Source organism: Galeopterus variegatus, unplaced genomic scaffold, assembly GCF_000696425.1.
Source record: "Galeopterus variegatus unplaced genomic scaffold, G_variegatus-3.0.2 Scaffold5666, whole genome shotgun sequence".
NCBI classification, from domain to species: domain Eukaryota; kingdom Metazoa; phylum Chordata; class Mammalia; order Dermoptera; family Cynocephalidae; genus Galeopterus; species Galeopterus variegatus.
The window spans coordinates 74,396-75,240 of record NW_007731777.1 but is presented as its reverse complement, the minus strand read 5'-3'; the positions used below and the strand labels follow the sequence as shown (position 1 = coordinate 75,240).

At 35.0% G+C, this 845-nt stretch overlaps 1 protein-coding gene across 1 annotated transcript in view; it reads left to right on the top strand.

Moving 5' to 3' along the window:
- The window catches only part of LOC103605231 (vacuolar protein sorting-associated protein 13C-like), a gene marked incomplete at its 3' end in the record, with an annotated part of 138,950 nt that overhangs the window by 65,312 nt on the left and 72,793 nt on the right, over nt 1-845 (top strand). The window contains exon 10 of the mRNA XM_008589816.1: nt 635-762. Coding sequence (XP_008588038.1) covers nt 635-762 — 128 coding nt within the window. The remainder of the gene's footprint in view (nt 1-634; nt 763-845) is intronic.

Genomic DNA, 845 nt, shown 5'->3' with positions numbered 1-845 from the left:
ATGTGGGATCCGAACCCTCGGGCGGGAGCGCTGCCGCGCTTCCCAAGCGGCGCACCATCCAGTGCGCCACTGGGCCGGCCCCTCATATTATCTTTCAATTCTATTTTTTCCAGAACTCTTTGACGTACTCTTGTATATGTAATGATCATTTTGAAAATTATAAAGTGGTGAGCACTTTTTTTCTGGGATGAATTTTATTCATGATTCTGTTCCTAAATTCTACCAGTGATTAAATAAGACAGATACTAAGAAGATTTTGTTTTCTTTCTTGTATTAGTATTTTTAATGAATAATAAAATCATTAAATGTCTAGTAGCAAGGAAGAGAAGTCTAATTTTAAATAGACTGTGAATAACCAAGAGTAGATTGTGTGTGTATGTTTTTGTACATTTATTACTTAGAATCATAGGACTCCACTTTCCTCGTTGGAGAATCCACTTTAACCATTGAGCATGACATTGATTTTATGCAGATAAGTAGATGCTTAAGTATTTTTTTGGTAGTGATTTTGTTACACATATTTTTGATCATTTTTCTTTATTTTAAGAGTAGTAACTGTGTTCTCATAATTACTTACAGTTGTTCATGTGTAAGAATATATAAACATATCTAATATCTTTCCATGTGATGTAAGTTTTCCAGCCAATATCAGCCTCTGCAAAACTCTACATGAATCCTTATGCAGAAACAGAGCTCAAAACACCCAAACTGGATTGGAATATAGAAGTACAAAATATTGCCATTGAACTGACCAAGCCTCAGGTATGATTCAGTGGGACCTTTCCAACTTTTTTTTTTTTTCCTTTTTGTCTTTTTTACTGACTGGTAACGGGATCGCAACCCTC